The sequence below is a fragment of the Takifugu rubripes genome, chromosome 19 (assembly GCF_901000725.2).
Source record: "Takifugu rubripes chromosome 19, fTakRub1.2, whole genome shotgun sequence".
Lineage (NCBI taxonomy): Eukaryota > Metazoa > Chordata > Actinopteri > Tetraodontiformes > Tetraodontidae > Takifugu > Takifugu rubripes.
Genome location: NC_042303.1, coordinates 4,273,908 through 4,289,513, shown reverse-complemented (window position 1 = coordinate 4,289,513; position 15,606 = coordinate 4,273,908). Strand labels below are relative to the sequence as shown.

General features: G+C 45.8%; 1 protein-coding gene across 11 annotated transcripts in view; it reads left to right on the top strand.

Annotated features, from left to right (window-relative positions):
- cadpsa (Ca2+-dependent activator protein for secretion a) overlaps nucleotides 1–15,606 on the top strand; it is a 71,529-nt gene that overhangs the window by 40,142 nt on the left and 15,781 nt on the right. For 9 of the 11 annotated variants that reach the window (XM_029826883.1, XM_029826886.1, XM_029826885.1 and 6 more), the window contains 7 exons: nucleotides 1,216–1,357; nucleotides 5,509–5,664; nucleotides 5,764–5,911; nucleotides 6,954–7,028; nucleotides 7,921–8,004; nucleotides 8,101–8,133; nucleotides 11,606–11,713. In XM_029826883.1, the coding sequence (XP_029682743.1) occupies nucleotides 1,216–1,357; nucleotides 5,509–5,664; nucleotides 5,764–5,911; nucleotides 6,954–7,028; nucleotides 7,921–8,004; nucleotides 8,101–8,133; nucleotides 11,606–11,713 (746 nt within the window). The remainder of the gene's footprint in view (nucleotides 1–1,215; nucleotides 1,358–5,508; nucleotides 5,665–5,763; nucleotides 5,912–6,953; nucleotides 7,029–7,920; nucleotides 8,005–8,100; nucleotides 8,134–11,605; nucleotides 11,714–15,606) is intronic. The other 2 variants (XM_029826892.1, XM_029826887.1) reach the window with 1 other exon arrangement.

Below are 15,606 nucleotides of genomic sequence, written 5' to 3'. Positions count from 1 at the left end.
AACCCCTGGTGACCTCTGTACTAGTGGTACCAAAGTACCTTTAGGATAGCTGAGACATACAGCAAATGTGAGGAAACACTATCTGTCTTGGTTAGTGTTGGGCTTCCCCACTAACTGGTCCACTCATGCATCTCATTGGAATGTTTTTACTTTTTCTTTTCATTTTAATGTTTTCTAAACCCAGACTCAAAAGTAAGAAGATGTCCCCAAACATTGCTTACGCGGAACATTTCCTGATGGTTTCATACTGTTGAGCATCACAAGTTATCAATTCTTGCTTCATTAAGCTATTATCAATTTTTGCTTCATTAAGCTAAGAGGGAGAAACATTCTGACTTAAACTTCAGGGTTCTGAATCTTTCTGCTTTTCCAGAAAAAAAAAGAAGTGATTCTGTTTCTAGTTAAGCTATGCGACAAAAGTGAAGTTTTATGTTGCAAAGCCAAGTAATGAACTCAAGTACTCAGCTATATGCTATCAGGCCTTCTCCGTAGCTGTGGCAACGCCCCAGGCACTCACTCAACACTAGCAGTGCTTCAGCAATACGTCTTTTCTATAGAAGGTCATTCTCTGCCTTGCCTCATGGCGCTACACTTATGTAGCAGTAAACAGCCTCAGCACCAGACAGGCGCCAAAGTCGAGCTGCCATTCGCCCATTTAATGAGGTCTAAAGCAGTGGCAAGCCCTCGCCAACACACTTCTGGACACAACACGTCCAAATGGACAGCAGCCGCTCAAGTGGCTAATTGGGAGAGCGTCGATCAGGGAAACACAACAAACATGGCACCTACTGCTCATCATCGACCTTGACTATAACACCAACACACAGCAACACACACGTGCTCAGAGGGAGAGAGAAAAACAAAGAGAGGGAGGAAAAGCAGACACGCTGCATGGAGCCGTGAGGCATCACATTAGCACACACTGGCCTCCATTTTATCTCCTGTGGTCCTTGTCAGTGTTGTCTTTTTACCAGTTGGGAGCCGAGGGGAGGACGGCGGGTTTGATTTAGAAACACCCTGAGAGCGCCGCCATCTTTATTTGGAAGGAAGATCACTGTGTCAAACCTGCTTGTCCCGAGTGTGGCATTAGCCGCGCTGTCGTTGTTCATTAGTGTATTGAGGACAGCAAGTGGGACAAATGAGATGACAGTGGTTTAAACAGGGGACACCTTGCTATAGAGAAGCATCTGACATGTGACTCCTCTCCTCCCTCAGACAACCTGTGCAATGGCAAGTTCCACAAGCACCTGCAGGACATGTACGCCCCCCTGGTGGTCAGGTACGTGGACCTGATGGAGTCCTCTATCGCCCAGTCCATCCACAGAGGCTTCGAGAGGGAATCGTGGGAACCCGTGAAGTAAGGCCTAACAGCTTTCTGGTCATTAAAACACCAAATCTAAGAGTTGCGAGTGTTAACTTGAACAGTTAGGCAGCTGGGTGGCAGCTAAGGCTGACCCAGAGCGACTCCAGTAGTGGTTTATTTCCCGATGAACGATGTAATAGATGCTGGATCGTCTTGCGGATGGAAATCCACCTCTGATAACCAATAGCTATGATGTTAATTGTCACTTTCTGGAGCTCTGATCGTATTCAGTTTGATTCACTTCAGGATCTATAAATATTCATGTGATCTCGTAAGCATCATCATTAAACCAACTCTGAATATGTTAACCAACACTTGACGCTGCCGTGTGCAGCACGTTGAAAACCTAAGCGAAACGTTGCCGGCGCCAACAACAGGGATCACAAGGTGTTACATTTTGGCTCCGTTGCTGCTACGTCCCGCAGAGAGCGACGTTGTTGAAATGCTACATCTGCATGGATCCGCTCTGCTGCAGTTTTAGTATGGCTGAACGCTTCATAAAATTCTTCCTCTTATAGTTCGGAACCAGGTCAGCACTGGGGTTTCATATGCACTCTCCCCAGCGAGCGGAGACAAAGTGGCTTTAAAAAGGACAAAACAAGGGGGTGGAGTCAACAGGACAGCGTTCATGGTAACCAACTCCCACATCCATGTTTGTTAGGACAGCACACATCAGCCAGGACAGCTGGAGCAAAGCTCAGACCTTCACGCTGGCCATGTGACCTTTCAAGCTCCTGCAGCTGCTATGACGTTACATGGTCTATGTTGTATATAATGGCACACAGCAGCGGAAATCAGGATTTTTTCACTTCTCCAAGGTTGGCCACCAAAAAAAATGCCGAAGGAAGGTGATGGTCCGGTTGATGCTGGAGCGACAAGCAAACTGGGAGGAATGTCCCCACTGCAGCACCTGGGAGCGGACAGGGTCCGGGACAAACAAGCGATTTCTTGGGCAGGTTCCTGGATCTTGATGCTGCCGATGGGCTTCCTTCATTACCCTCTCCACCTGCAAGTTGAGCACCCCTACCACATGCTCCTCAGGCAAGATGGCAACTGAGGTTGATGGGCCGTGGTCCGACGAGGACTGGCGGGAGAGGGCATCAGGCTTGCGGTTCCTGGACCTGGGCCAGTAGGTGATGGTAAACTGGAATCGGATGACAAATGGTGCCCACCTGGCCTAATGGGAATTCAGCCTCTTCGCTGACTGGATGTAGGAAAGGTTTTTGTGATCGGTCCAGACTACAAAGGGTTGTTCGGCCCCTCCAGCAAGTGTCGCCACTCTTCTAATGCCAACTTGACCACCAGTAACTCACAGTTCCCTACGTCGTAGTTAGATCTAGCGGCAGTAAGTCTGCGGGAATAGAAGGTGCAGGGATGTAACCAATTGTCAGGGCTGGAGGACTGGGACAGCACTGCCCCAACCCCCATGGCAAAGGCGTCCACCTCAACCACAAACTGTTTACTAGGGTCTGGTTGGATGAAAACCGGAGCAGTGGAGAACAACGTCTAATTTCTCAAATGCCAAGTCTGCCTCAGATGACCAGTTGAAGCTCACATTGACAGAAGTGAGTTTCGTGAGGGGTGACGCAATCTTACTTATCCCGGACAAACCTGCGATAGAAGTTGGCGAACCCCAGAAAGCGTTGCAACTCCTTCCGATTTGCTGGGTTCGGCCACTCCTCCATGGCTCTGATCTTCTCTGGGTCCGCCTTCACGCTGCCATCATGAATGATGAGACCCAGGAAACCAGGGACAGAGTTAGCGCATCTTAGCCTTGACAGATAACCGGTTTTCTAATAGTCTCGCCAGGACCTGCGACCCATATGTTCCTCCATGCTCCGGAAGAAGATTAAAATGTCAAACAGAAACCGATTGAAGAAATCCCTGAGTACATCGTTCACCAGGGTCTGGAATACCGCTGGGGTGTTGGTGACTCCAAAGACCAGGTACCAGGTACTGAAAGTGCCCTAGCGGCGTGTTGAATGCCGTCTTCCATTCCTCCCCCTTGCGAATCTGGACCAGATGGTAGGCGTTCTGGAGATCCAGCTTTGTGAAAACACGTGCACCCTGGAGAGGCTTAAATGCAGAAGAGCTCAAAGGCAGGGGGCATTTGTTCTTGATTGTGACGTCATTCAAGCCCGAGTTTGTCCATACCTGACTTCTGGCCTGCCAGTACCCCCACAGCTACTGACGGGCCCGCCCTTTTGTCGAACCGGACAACCTGAAATTAAGTGACCAGGTTGGCCGCAGTACAAGCACTCACCCGCTCCGATCCTGCGGTGGCGCTCCTCTGGTGTTAGCCTGGCACGTCCAAGCTGCATTGACTGCTCCGCAGCGATTGGCACGGTGTGGCCAACCTGAACCAGGCTGGAAGGCCCCAGGTGGGCGGGGGAAAGAATTGGGGCCGCAGATGAAGCGGCGGGATGACTTGGAACGCGAGTTGTAGCAGGAATTTGTCCTGCAGGCGCTCGCTCAGCCCTTACAGGAACACTCCCCAAAGCGCTGACTCATTCCATCCTGAGTCTGCTGCCAAGGTTCAGAACTTCACTGAGAAATCCGCTACGGAGCGGTTTCCCTGGCAGAGGGATGGCATCCCCGGAAGTGTTCTGGGTGGTTGAAGACTGCCTTCAGGCTCCCCTCCAACTCGGCATAGGACATGGCTTCCAGGCGGCTGTGGGAACTGACCGCCTCTGCCCACACCAGCGCCTTGCCTCGAAACAGGAGAAACTAAATAAGACACTTTTGCAAAATCATTAGTGAACAACTGCGCCTTCTGTTGAAACACTAACCGGCACAGGAGGAGAAATCCCCAACACTTGTCCAGGTCCCCCTGGAACAGCACAGATGTGAGTGCTGGGGATCCGCGGGGATGTGCCGATGGCGCTGGCAGTGGGACCAGCAAGTTGCGGAGTGGGGCCCGCCAGGAGCGCGACCTGTTGCGTCAGATCAGCCACCTTGGCCACCTTGGTGCTGTTCTCAACCAGGGCTTGTAACAACTGTCCATGTTGTCCCAGTAAGGCTCCCTGGCAAGACACAGCACATTGTTTGTCTGCGATGTCCATTTGATGGCAAATTCATTTTGTTATGACTCTGCAGACACGAATATAGAACCCAAAAGCAGACACACACGACTGACTGGAGTTGAAGCAGTTGGGCTGGGAGACACAAACAGGTGTCCGAGATGGGTGATCCGCAGGAGAAACGAACGATCAGATTAGCGCAAGAAACAGGAATCATGAAACGAACTAGAATTCAAACGTCTAGGAGCCAGGCTGTACCATGGGGGTTAACAACAAAGTGGCGAAGAATGAGACGTGGACCAGGCTTATAAAACGGATGACAGGTGTGGGTCATTGGCTGGAGATGGGTTCCAGATGTGCGTCGATCGCCCGACGGGGGAGAGTCTGGAAGCCACTCCGCCCAGCTTGGAAATAAACAGACAGGGGAAACACAGGCGAGACGCAGACGGGGAGGGGGAGAGGGAAAACACTCGGAAACTCCTAACACTGTGTCTGTCAGCTTTAGACATTTAATTTGACTTTTGCTTCTCAAACTGAAAATGTCTGAACCCACACACACACTGTTAGAACTGACTGACAAAACAAAAGGCAGGACCCAAGAAGAGAGACAAGGAAGGCAGTTTCAGTGAACAACAGTTTATTTACAAAATATTTACAACAGTGAAGGAATGTGCACATGCTACTTGTGAAAACGACGGTGAACGAAGCGCCAAGAAAAGAGGTGCTCAGCGTGAGGTGCTCGACATGGCGGGACATGGTGACCACTGGTACCGATGAAATGATCTGACAAAGGACAGTTGGTGCTGGCTGCTTAAAAGGCCTGCTAATCAACTTGATCAGCTGCAGGTGTAGAGGTCACCTACGCCCCTAGTGGACAAACAGAGCACCACAGGCCAAACACACAGACCATACACACAATCATAACACACACACACACACCTTGAGTTAACACAAGTGGGAAAACTGCTTTGATGCTAAGTTGGACAACAGCCAGCTGCTCATTTCCTGAATGAACCCAGAGTCGCTTTTACCTTTTGTTTTCGCCATTTGTGCCATTGATGAGTTCCATTTGTAGGTTCAGAACCCCTCTGAGGAACAGCATCATTCCTGTGTTTACCTCTGCAGTACTGGCTCTGGCACATCGGAGGACCTCTTCTGGAAGCTGGACGCTCTTCAGACCTTCATCGGGGATCTCCACTGGCCCGAGGAGGAGTTCGGTAAACACCTGGAGACCCGGCTGAAGCTCATGTCCAGTGACATGATTGAGTCCTGCATCAAACGGTAACGCAGCTGTTGCCGCATGGTGTTGGACTTGCGCCCACGGTTAGATGTGATTGGGGTTAATGAGGCGAGGTGATGGCTGTGTCTGCTTGTCTAAAGGACCAGGGCAGCATTTGAGGTCAAGCTTCAGAGGAGCAGTCGGGCCACGGACTTCCGCGTGCCGCAGTCCATTTGCACCATGTTCAACGTGATGGTGGATGCCAAAGTGCAGTCGGCAAAGCTGTGCGCCGTGGACCTGGGTCAGGAGGTACGGGACAGTAACCATGTCTCCAAAACCCAATTCACCGTCCTCGATTGCATCAGTCTCAGTTCAATTAGTCCATAATCGGAGGCCAGTAGAGCTTCAGCTTGTTTCTCTGTGAGCTTCTCACCTCTGTCTGCTTTTTTCTCTTCGCTCTTGTGAAAGTTTGTTAGATGCTGGGTAAGTGTGGAGATGAATTCAATTGAAATGTCACCCTCTGATTCTCCGATGTATAATTAGTCCTCAGTTTTCACTCTCTGTCCTCCCCTCGCTTGACTTTGTTGATTTCATTAGCATATGTGTAGATGGTCTTGAATATACATGGGCTGGAAGTGAGAGATCTTGTATTTCACAGAATCTCAAGACTGATACCAATTACTGACGATGAATTAATTATTCCTCCAAGTCCCCTCACTCATCTGATGGTGCCGCGAGGCGCAACAAAAGGATCCCTCGCAGCACTATTGAGTTTCCATGGCAGCAGCCCTTCGGCGGGAAGAATCCACACACACAGCCTCAGTGGCTTCTTTTTCAACGCTGGATTATTTCATGAACTAATTGTCAGCGTGTGAGGCTGACCGGAGAACCTCCGGTCTGAGAAGTAAAGACAACCGGACAGGCTGTTGAAAAGGATTTGATATGAAATGTTTTTGGGGACATAAAAGAGTCCCTTAAACCTGAAGGGTGAAAAGTGCATGTGCTGCATATCCACTTAGATTTATCCACTTAATATACATTGTATATTTAACATTTTCTTAAGATTAAATTAAAATGAAGTTGAATATTAAATCCTGTGAAAAGGGACAGTCCAGACAAATGTCTTGTTTTTTGGCAGCAACACCAGCAGCGATGGTTGGGGGGGTTGTCTGTTGCTTTGTCATTCATCCTTTGTCCTTGTCCTTTTTCTTACCTGCTTGTCCCCTGTCCCCCTGCCCCGTGCTGCCTTCTGTGTTCTGAGTTTGGGGACTGTTGCTGTTTTGACTCAGCTGTAATGTGTACGTAATGTTATGTGCTGCACTTTAAGTTGCTGTGCTTTGTTTCCCCGTAGAGGCAGTACCATTCCCAAATCGACAATCTCATCGAGGAGATGGTGAAGGAGATGATAACTCTTCTGGTGGCCAAGGTACAGAAGGTTGAATTTCCAGGATGTGATGGTTTTATCACCCCTGGCCCCAGAATGCTTAACCTTTGACCTGACACAGTTTGTGTTGCTGCTTGGATGTAAAATCTGGGTGTGGAGTGATGTGGAGCCAAATACTAATAAATGAAGTTGCCTTGGTAACATTGGTAATAAGGACACATCCAGGGGCTTTGGGACAACCTTTATCACGCTGTAGCTTAATGAGCATCTTTCTCAAGGATGAACATTTGGTCAACGTTCCTGCAAATGTTCTTCCACAAATGTAGTCTAGTGTTTGTATCTGTGGACCTACTGGATGGACATGTCCAACTGGTCCAGAGAGAGCAAATAAACCAAGAGGAACCAGGAATTAAACTACCTGTTAAACCAGGAATTAACAGGTAGTGAATGAGCACATGTACGGTGAGGAGGTCTGCCCAGGTATCGCCCCACTCTGGACGACTGGCCAGAAGAAGAAACAGTTGACAAAAGATTTATGATCATTAATGAATGTGCAGCCTTTAACGGAGTCACAAAGGTTCACATCTGTTTTGGTTTCACCTGTAACACTTTAATTTAACACCAACCCTTTGGTAGACTTTGATAGTCAAAATCACATGATCAACAATAAAGTCTCAAATTGTGATGTGTGAAGGAAGATGTAGCGCTGCAACATAATAACATTTTAGCAAAGCTTTTAACATCCTAATAACTTTGTTTTTTTTACAATTATATGTAAAAGTGAGACATCTGAGTAGATCAGCTTCCTCCCAGCAGCAGATATCAGCCAGCTGCAGCTCTGGAGGCTAAAATCACAACCAGGCTCCTCAGAGCTCCTTGGATGGTTCACAGCTTTGTTGCATTTTAACTTTGTTCTGCTCCTCTTGTCTTCTAGTTTGTTGTCATCTTAGAAAGCGTGTTAGCCAAACTCTCCAGGTATGACGAAGGGACTCTCTTCTCCTCTTTCCTGTCTTTCACAGTGAGTATCAAATGTGCTTCTCTTCAGTTCTAAACTGCTTGCTGGGAGCGAGGCTCTTTGTTTCTGCTGCCCAACCCTCTTTCCTGTTGTCTGCAGGTGAAAGCTGCCTCCAAGTATGTGGATGTGCCTGTAAGTGACAAAGTTTCTAGCAAAACTTTTTGGAATAGATTTGCAGTTATGCAGATGATCGACAGCTGACCTGTACTAAACAGGACGTCTCTGTCCTAAAGGAAGGAAGTGAGACAGTTTGCCGAATGAAAACCTCAGCTTATTTTCACACGCGTGGTGGCCCCTGCTCCGCTCAAAAGCACTCTGTACCGCAAGCATCAACAGCCATGTCGCTCTCCTCCTCCTTCTCCTCCTCCACCCACTCCACTGGCCCTCTAGAGGGGGGTTAAAGGGGGGCCACGTTCAGCATTGCTATGACACTGTTGGGCTAATTAAATGGAACTCAACAATAAAAATGATTACAGTCTGGTTAAGATGAGGACAACAGAAGACAAATTGATTAACATAGCGTCTTGCTTCTCGTGACCTGACTGTGTGAGTCTGTTTGTGTTCCTTCTTCACATACAAATATTTGAGCCTCTCTTCACAGACGGCTTTAGTTGTCATCTTCCCACATCCAACCCTCTCATCCTTCCTCCTCCAAATGTCCATTCATATGCGTGTGACCAGGCAGCCATGCCTTGCGCCTCACGCCTCGTTCCCTCCGTGTTGCACAACATGCCCATTTTGCTGTCAGAATGGCGGCGGCGGAGGTGCTGGTGGTGTACGCGTGTATTCACATCAAAGCTTTATTAGCTGCCAACACTTTGGCCATAGCAACATGCCAACTTTCAAATTAATGACTTGTCAGAGAATGTGATGAAGCACTGTGCACACTGGCAGGGGTCGCAGTTTCCATCCCAACATGCTAATTGTGTCCTTAATGTACAAATTTTGAGTTATAAAAAGACTCATTTACACGTTGTTACTGTCGTTGCAGATGTGCAAACTAAGGTTAACAGCAGATAATTAAATATTTGGAGCATTGAAGAGGCCGTATTGGACGGTTGGCGTTGAACGGCGTTGCATCCTAAAAGAGACGCAAACGGCAAACGCTGCGTCTGCAGTCAGTGACGCCACTCCTGCGCCCTCACCCCGATAGAGCATGACAGGACACAATTGTCCTTTATGGGCCCTGTAATGGCGCAACAAAACCCACAAAGAAGGCGGTGCAAAAAAGATGGTGAATGTGCAAATACTGCTGGATACAAATACAAATAAATTAGTGTAGCATAGCCCAGTGAGACCCCAACATTTGAAAAGTGGCACTGCTGTCATGACCGGTGTGTGTTTTATCTGTGTGTGTTTTACCTTTGTATGGTTTACCTGCATGTGTCTTACAGGTGTGTTTTACGTGTGTGTTTTACCTTTGAATGTTTTACATGTGTATTTTATGTGTGGGTTTTTTATGTGTGTGATTTACCTGTGTGTTTTATGTGTGTGTGTTTTACCTGTGTGTGTTTTTCATGTATGTTTTACCTTTGTGTGTTTTCCTGTGTGTTTTATATGTAGGTGTTTTACGTTTGTGTTTTACATGTGCGTGATTTAACTGTGTATTTTACATAAGCGTGTTTTACATGTGTTCCACATGTGTGGTTTACCGTTGTGTGTTTTCCTCTGTGTGTTTTAAATAGGTGGCTTACCTGTATGTTTTATCTTTGTGTGTTTACATGTGTTTTAAATGTGAGTGTTTTACATGTCTGTGGTTTACTTGTGTGTGATTTACCTTTGTGCGTTTTACATGTGTGTGTGTTACGTGTGCATGTTTTACATGTGTGGTTTACATGTGTGTGTTTTACGTGTGCATGTTTTACATGTGTGATTTACCTATGTGTGTTTTACGTGTGTGTTATTTTCCTTTGTGTGTGTTATACCTGTGTGTGTTTTAAATGGGTGGTTTATCTGTGTGTTTTACCTTTGTGTGTTTACCTTTGTGCGTGATTTTCCTGTATGTGTGTTACATGTGTTTTACATGTGTATGTTTTAAATGTGCGTGTTTTACGTGTGTGTGTTTTACATGTGAGTGTTTTACATGTCTGTGGTTTACTTGTGTGTGATTTACCTTTGTGCGTTTTACATGTGTGTGATTTACCTGTGTATTTTACATGTGTGTTTTATGTGTGTGTTTTACATGTGCGTAATTTAACTATATGTATTTTACATGTGTGTGTTTTGCCTATGTTTTACATGTGTGTGTTTTACGTGTGCATGATTTACATGTGTGGTTTACCGTTGTGTGTTTTCCTCTGTGTGTTTTAAATAGGTGGCTTACCTGTGTGTTTTACCTTTGTGTGTTTACCTGTGTTTTAAATGTGTGTGATTTTCTTTTGTGTGTGTTACATGTGTTTTGCATGTGTGTGATTTACCTGTGTGTTTTACATGTGAGTGTTTTACATGTCTGTGGTTTACTTGTGTGTGATTTACCTTTGTGCATTTTACATGTGTGTGTTTTACATGCATGTTTTACCTGTGTGTTTTATGTGAAGGTGTTTTATGTGTGTGTTTTACATGTGTGTGATTTAACTGTATGTATTTTACATGTGTGTGATTTGCATGTGTTTTACATGTGTGTGTTTTACATGTGCATGTTTTATATGTGTGGTTTACCTTTGTGTGTTTTACCTGTGTGTGTTTTAAATGGGTGGTTTACCTTTGTGTGTTTACATGTGTTTTACATGTGTGTGATTTACCTGTGTGTGTTTTACATGTGTGTGATTTGCCTGTGTGTTTTACGTGTCTGTGTATGTTACATGTGTGTGTTTTACCTTTGTGTGTTTTACCTGTGTTTTACATGTGCGTGATTTAACTGTGTTTATTTTACATATGTGTGTTTTACTTGTGTTTTACATGTGTGTTATTTTCCTTTGTGTGTGTTATATGTGTTTTACCTGTGAGTGTTTTACATGTCTGTGGTTTACTTGTGTGTGATTTACCTGTGTATTTTACATGTGTGTTTTAACCTGTGTGTTTTATATGTGTGTTTTACAAGTGCGTGATTGAACTGTATGTATTTTACATGTGTGCATTTTGCATGTGTTTTACATGTGTGTGTTTTATGTGTGTATGTTTTACATGTGTGGTTTACCTTTGTGTGTTTTACCTGTGTGTGTTTTAAATGCGTGGTTTATCTGTGTGTTTTACCTTTGTGTGTTTACATGTGCGGGATTTTCCTTTATGTGTGTTACATGTGTTTTACATGTGTGATTTACCTTTGTGTGTTTTGCATGTGTGTTTTACCTTTGTGTGTTGTTTACTTGTGTGTGATTTACCTTTGTGTGTTTTACATGTGTGATTTACCTGTGTGTTTTACCTTTGTGTGTTTTAATGTGTGTGATTTACCTTTGTGTGTTTTACATGTGTGTGTTTTACGCGTGTATGTTTTACGGTGTGTGCTTTACCTGTGTGTGCTTTATCTGTGTGTTTTACATGCGATCGACATTCTACATCTACTTACAGGTTTTTCTCGTTTTAGCTCACAGCTTCTGGTGTTTTTGGTTGTTGCTCTTGATTCAATGATGATGATTATTACGTGTTTTGGCCCTTTTCCTCACAGAAGCCGGGGATGGATGTGGCTGACAGCTACGTGACGTTTGTTCGTCATTCTCAGGACATGCTGCGGGAGAAGATCAATGAGGAGGTCTACACAGAGAGGCTCTTTGATGTAAGTTTCTTTGGAATCTTTTGATTTCACTTGCAGCTGAAAGCCGATTCTTGGATCCAAATAAAAGTTTTCTTAAATTGTGAAATCTGAGTATCTGATTTAAGGAGCAGATCAGCTGGACTGGAGCTGTAATCTACTCCCTGAGACACTGCTGGACATGGTGAGGTCAGCGATCTCACGTCTGTCTCTAAGCCTCCACCAGGTCAAGCCCAAAATGCCCGAAAAAACAAAAATGAGCCAGCCGACAAACAGATCAGTTCTTTCCATCAAGGCTGTGTTTACTTCTGGATCGTGGTTTTTAAGGAGAGATTATGCTTAAGCGGGTTCCAAGTCAGCAAACAATAGTTGATCACCAAAGGTCACTTTGCGGGACGTTTATGTCCATGTTTACAATCAAGTTGAACCATACTTTCAGCATTGCAGAGATGGCGACCGGCAGTAGCGCATCACCGTAATAGCCTGTGTCTCTCACACACTGTTTTTCAAAATGGTCACATCACCAAAAACCAAACTCAGTCCTTAATCTGGACATTAAGATTACGAGCATAATCTTTGATCTCCCAAACGGCAGCGTCACATAAACATGTTTTTCTCAACGGATTCTTATCAAACTTGGTGCTTCGGTCAACCTTCAGCTCCCTCCTGCTTTTTCCAACCTGGTCAGACAGAAACATGGAGGCAAAAGTTTGAGCCAGAATTCAGCATTATGTCCATGTTGTGTTGACAGGGGCCCTGTAGGCTGGGGGTGTCTCCTGTGGTCTTCCTCTCTGCTGTCCTGACAGAAGGTGACACAGATGTGTCTGTGGCTGGATGTCTTTGTTTTTGCCATGTATCCTCTCGTTGCCTCCTTTCTGCGGGGTTGAGCTTCTCTTTGTTGTCATGCTGGATCAGTTCTTCCTGCGGCGTCACAGAGCCTGATGAAGGTGTTGCTGGCTGCTCTCAGCAGCTCTGCTGTGCTTTTCTTGTTACTTTGCCCCGTTTGGCCAGTCGTCCCTCCTTCCTGTTGTCACGTGTCCAGGAAGTGTCGGCTGAAATTACCTTAGTGGTTCTGAGTCAACGAGGCGACAATAATATATTTATGATGAGATTTCAGCAGAAAAACCTGGTAACGTATTGCGTCACTTCCTGTCTTCCTGTCGTTCGTTGGTTGCATTGTGCATGGGGTGTTGTATTCACTTAATATTGAACACTTGGTGTGTTGTATTCACTTTATTTAAAATTTGAACACTTGGGACATTCTAGTCACCTGATAACAACAGTGAGAAACAACCCATATTAAACAAATACAGGGCTTCGCCGATTATTAGCGTTAGCATGGCCTCACCGTCTGTTTCACCTGGTGTCTTTGTCTGTTCAGCGTGTGAAATGTTTAGTTACTCCTCTGCCTCCCTTAGTGAAGGGAATAGGTGCAGAAAGTGTAGTTTATTTACGGCTAAGGAGACGAGACTTAGCGAGCTTGAGATGCCGTTCCGCAGCTTGGAGTTAGCTGGAGTTGCGTCAGGTAGTCAGGAGAAGCTAGCTTCTGCGGAGCCGCCTAGCGTAGCTTCAGCTAGCGGTCCCCCGGCAGCAGCCGAGCAGCCGGCTAGCCAGAGCGGCTGGGTGACGGTTCGCAGGAAGCGTAGCCCAAAAGAAAGGCCCACGGTGCACGTTTACAGGTGTGTTTGTGCCACGTTTTTCCCCACTCGGCGACACACCCGCTGAGAAACCGACCCTGGTAATTGGCGACTCTGTTTTGCGTTACGTGAAGCCGGAAATGCATTCCGGGGGCCAGAGCGGGCGACATAGAAGCAAATTTACGGCTGCTGGCGAGACGTAAACGTAAATTTGGTGAAGTTATTATTCACGTCGGAGCCAACGACACCCAGTTTCGTCAGTCGGAGGTCACCAAAATTAACATAGAGTCGGTGTGCAACTAGGCAAAAACAATGTCGGACTCCGTAGCATTCTCTGGTCCCCTCCCCAATCTGGCCAGCGATGAGATGTTTAGCGGCATGTCGTCGCTTCGTCGCTGGCTGTCACGGTGGTGCCCCGAGTACCAGGTGGCCTTTATAGACAATTGGAGCACTTTTTGGGGAAAACCTGGTCTGATTAGGAGAGACGGTGTCCATCCCACACAGGATGGTGCCTCTCTCATTTCTAGTAATTTGGCTAATTTTATTAGACCCAAAGTGACCTGACAATCCAGGGTCCAGACCAGGATGCAGAGTTGTAGTCTTACACACCTCTCTGCTGCTTCCATAGAACCCTCATCCACCAACAATAATATATTTAATACTATAGAGGTAGTCTCTGTTCCACGGTTAAAAGTTCACCAAGCACAGAGCAGGGGAGCGGTCAATCACCATAATCTTATTAAAATTAATACTAAAGCACAAGTTGGAGAAACTAATATCACAATTAAGTGTGGACTGTTAAATATTAGATCTCTTTTGTGTAAATCCCTGTTAGTACACGACCTGATAGCGGATCATCATATTGATTTATTTTGTTTTACTGAGACCTGGCTTCAGGAGTATGTTATCTTAAATGAATCTACTCCTCCTACCCATCTTAATTATCATATTCCTCATGTTACTGGTCGAGGAGGGGGAGTGGCAGCAATCTATCACTCCAAGTTATTAATTAATCCTTGACCAAAACATGGCTCCAGTTCATTTGAAAGCCTGACTCTTGGCATCAGCCATCTGAATTGGAAGGCAGAAAAGCCACTTCTGTTTGTAGTTGTATATTGCCCCCCTGCTGGCCCACATTCAGAGTTCCTGTCTGAGTTCTCTGATTTCTTATCTGACTTGGTTCTTAGAACGGACAAAGTCATTATCATTGGAGACTTTAATATCCATGTAGATGTTGTAAATGACAGCTTTAGAATGGCTTCATTTCATTACTTGAGTCAGTTGGTTTCCTCCAGCAGATAAACCAACCAACTCATAACTTCAACCACACCCCAGATCTACTTCTGACTTATGGTGTTGAGGTAGAACATGTGTCAGTGTTCCCTCAGAACCCCCTCCTGTCAGACCATTCTTTGATCAGGAAGTGATCCCTGTGCTAATCCCAGGACCACTGTGTGTTTCCCCAGGGATAAATCATTATAATCTTAGCCCTGCTGAGGTTGACTCTATTGCTGAAGGTGCAGCAACCTCACTGAGAATCACGCTTGATTCTGTTGCCCCCCTGAAAAAGAAAATAGTAAATCAGAGCAGGTGTGCCCCCTGGTATAATTCACATATCAGGACCCTCAAGCAGAAAGTGCGAAGACTGGAAAGGAAGTGGCATTCTTGTAAAATAGACAGCTATCATGTAGCCTGGAAGGTCTGTCTATTAGTTTACAAAAAGGCCCTTCGCAAGGCTAGAACAGCTTATTTTTCTTCTTTAATTGAGGATAATAAGAGCAACCCCAGGTTTCTTTTCAGCACTGTGGCCAAATTAACTAAGAGTCACAGTGTTTTAGATCCACGTATCCCTTCTTCCCTTAGTGGTGAAGACTTCATGAGCTTCTTCACTGATAAAGTTCCAGCTATCAGAGAGAAAGCTAACCAGGCCATCCCAACAACTGGACCATCACCAGATGTGCCGACTGTGGGAACATACAGGTTCTCCAACGAGCCCTTAAACTCCTTCACCCCTATATATTTTCCTAATGCGTCATCGCTAATTCAGAAATCCAAGACCACCACGTGTCTTTTAGATCCCATCCCAACACACCTGTTGAAGGATGTTTTACCATTATAAGAAGTTCTATCCTGGACCAGATCAATGGTTCTTTAGTGACAGGTTATGTACCCCGGTCCTACAAGGTGGCAGTGATTAAGCCGTTGCTTAAAAAACCATCACTGGATCCTGACGTATTAGCAAATTATAGGCTATTATCCAACCTTTCTTTTATCTCTAAA